The sequence below is a fragment of the Lycium barbarum genome, chromosome 1 (assembly GCF_019175385.1).
Source record: "Lycium barbarum isolate Lr01 chromosome 1, ASM1917538v2, whole genome shotgun sequence".
Taxonomy (NCBI): Eukaryota; Viridiplantae; Streptophyta; class Magnoliopsida; order Solanales; family Solanaceae; genus Lycium; species Lycium barbarum.
This window is the reverse complement of record NC_083337.1, coordinates 154664697-154666870: the sequence shown is the minus strand read 5'-3', so window position 1 is coordinate 154666870 and position 2174 is coordinate 154664697. Positions and strand designations below refer to the sequence as shown.

At 37.4% G+C, this 2174-nt stretch overlaps 1 protein-coding gene across 1 annotated transcript; it reads right to left on the bottom strand.

Moving 5' to 3' along the window:
• Positions 1 to 336: 336 nt before the first annotated feature.
• On the bottom strand, positions 337 to 1270 carry LOC132619767 (uncharacterized). The gene has a single exon (XM_060334580.1). The coding sequence runs from the start codon at positions 1118 to 1120 to the stop codon at positions 566 to 568; it is 555 nt and encodes a 184-aa protein (XP_060190563.1). The 5' UTR covers positions 1121 to 1270; the 3' UTR covers positions 337 to 565.
• Between the last annotated feature and the right edge of the window lie 904 nt (positions 1271 to 2174).

Sequence of the window (2174 nt, the reverse complement as noted above, 5' to 3'; positions counted from 1 at the left end):
TCTTATAATCTAGCTTTAATTTGCGATTCAGTTAGGTCACAGGTCAATATAACAGAGGTCCGTTCTGTTCCATAAGTGCCTTGATTAGTTAATCAGGGCATCAACTTGTAAACTTCAACAAATAGTTTAACTTTTCAGTGCCTTCATGTTAGCAAGTTCTTACATAAGTCCTTCATTTTAGAAAGTTAAAAATCATTCCTTCCTTTGAGCCCATCTAGTCCATGTTTAGTTTGAACTTGTAAACTTCAACTTTTTGCTTTTCTTATTCTCGAGAAAAATTGAGAAAGTAACAAATAGTCGACAATCAAATTAAGAGAGAAGACCAACTCGTAGGAATTTGTGGATGCAAAACTTTTCTCTTTCTATTTCTTGCAAAAATTTCCCGAATACAAAGAAAATTATGGGGGGAAAACCTCCCGAAGACAGAATGGAAACCACAAACTAATTTGCAGGATTCACAGCTCCCAATTCTGCATATATAAGCTCTTTCTATATTATTGCACTACAACATGCATGAATATACTCGGAAAAGGAAAATAGCCAACTAAAGCTTAAAACATAAGTATCAAGCAATAGCAGAAGCCTCTGATCTTCTCAAATCTCTGTAGAACCTTGAAATGAATTCATCAGCTTTCTCGTCTACGTGGCTAATGTCACCGTCAGCATCTCTTAGAGGAAAAAGCGAGTCAGTTACCCTTAATGGCCTCACTGTTGGAGTTCTCCCAATTCCAGGCAAAGCAGGTGATGCTGTTTCACTCTGAAGCATTTCCAATGCCTTCAAAACGGCACTGTTCATCATTATAACGTCGTCGTATTCAATGACAGGTGCATGGTGAGTATGCTTATTGCGTTTGTTGAGGTTGAAGGGAAGGTGGAAAGCAGGGCTGTTACTGCAGCTGAACTCATAGTACTCTTTGGAAGTTGATTGGTGGCCTTGGGTATAATGGCCGTGGAACATGAGATTTTGAATGGCGGCTTTGCTTGCATTTTTGCCACGTTTCATAAATAAGTTGAGATCAAACATTAGTTTTCTCTTTGATAGCCCTTTTCTCAACATGAAGTAAGCCACGCGGACTATCTTCCAGAACTTTTTTGTAATAATTGGCAAATTTTGATCCATTTTTCTAAATACTGTCTCTTTATAATCACGTGCAGTTTTTTCTTTTGGATTGTGAGTTTTTGTTGACTCTCTTATGAAGGAGAGAGAGAGAGAGAGAGAGCTCTTTTGAGGAGAGTTGGTAGGGATGTGAGTTTATGTGGAAGCAATGAACTGAGTGCTATATATAGGGGCCTTTCATATAGAGGAAGAGGATGCAGTGAAGTATTCTATATGCTTAAGTTTTAAAGTTGACACGCTTGGCGCGGACCACGTGTATTTCTAATTGATTCAATATTGTAATGGTCCAATTATTAAAGGAGGAAGTGGTGGTTCTGTACATCCAGCTTTAGTAGAGTCCCTTAAGTCATTGTCACTCATTATAAAATTTGACATAGTTTTTCCTCTCCTTTCACGTGGATCGGATATTTGAGGCCTATTGGTATTTGGAACTCACATTAAGCTAAACTGAGAAGCAGTGTTTTTCCAACATTCACATTACCTTTTCCAACGCTAAATTATCCGGTAAAGGAAATATTGCCTGATCAACGATAATATTAAGCATAAATTATTGACGAAGGGAATTCCTACAGAAATTATACCGTACATTTGCAGATATGAATCCATCCTTCAACACAGAGGAATATAAAGCCAACTTAAAATACTACGTACTTCTGACGATGAAGTAGGACTCGATCGATCTAGTTGTTTTCCCTAGAACCTGCTGTAGCCAAGGAACGTACTGTTTGGAAGCAAAAAAAAAAAAATAGGAGTAGTACGTTTTTGTGCGTGGTCTATTTCTTGCCACAGAATAGTAATACGTGCATTGTTTTGTCTTCCTCAAACTTCTTTTAGAACAATGATTAAAGCTATAATTGCATTAATTTTATACTCCATAAAAGTTTTTTTTTTTTTGAAAAGTTACAATTACTTTAAAAGGCTGCAGAAGGTAGAGGAAAGGTGCAAATAAAAGGGTGGCTAGCTCTCTGTTGAAGTTACTGACCAATTGAACATCTCCTTCATGGCAGGACCTGCCCCAGCTTACTAACCACCTTAAAAAATAAAGTGGGCCTTTTCA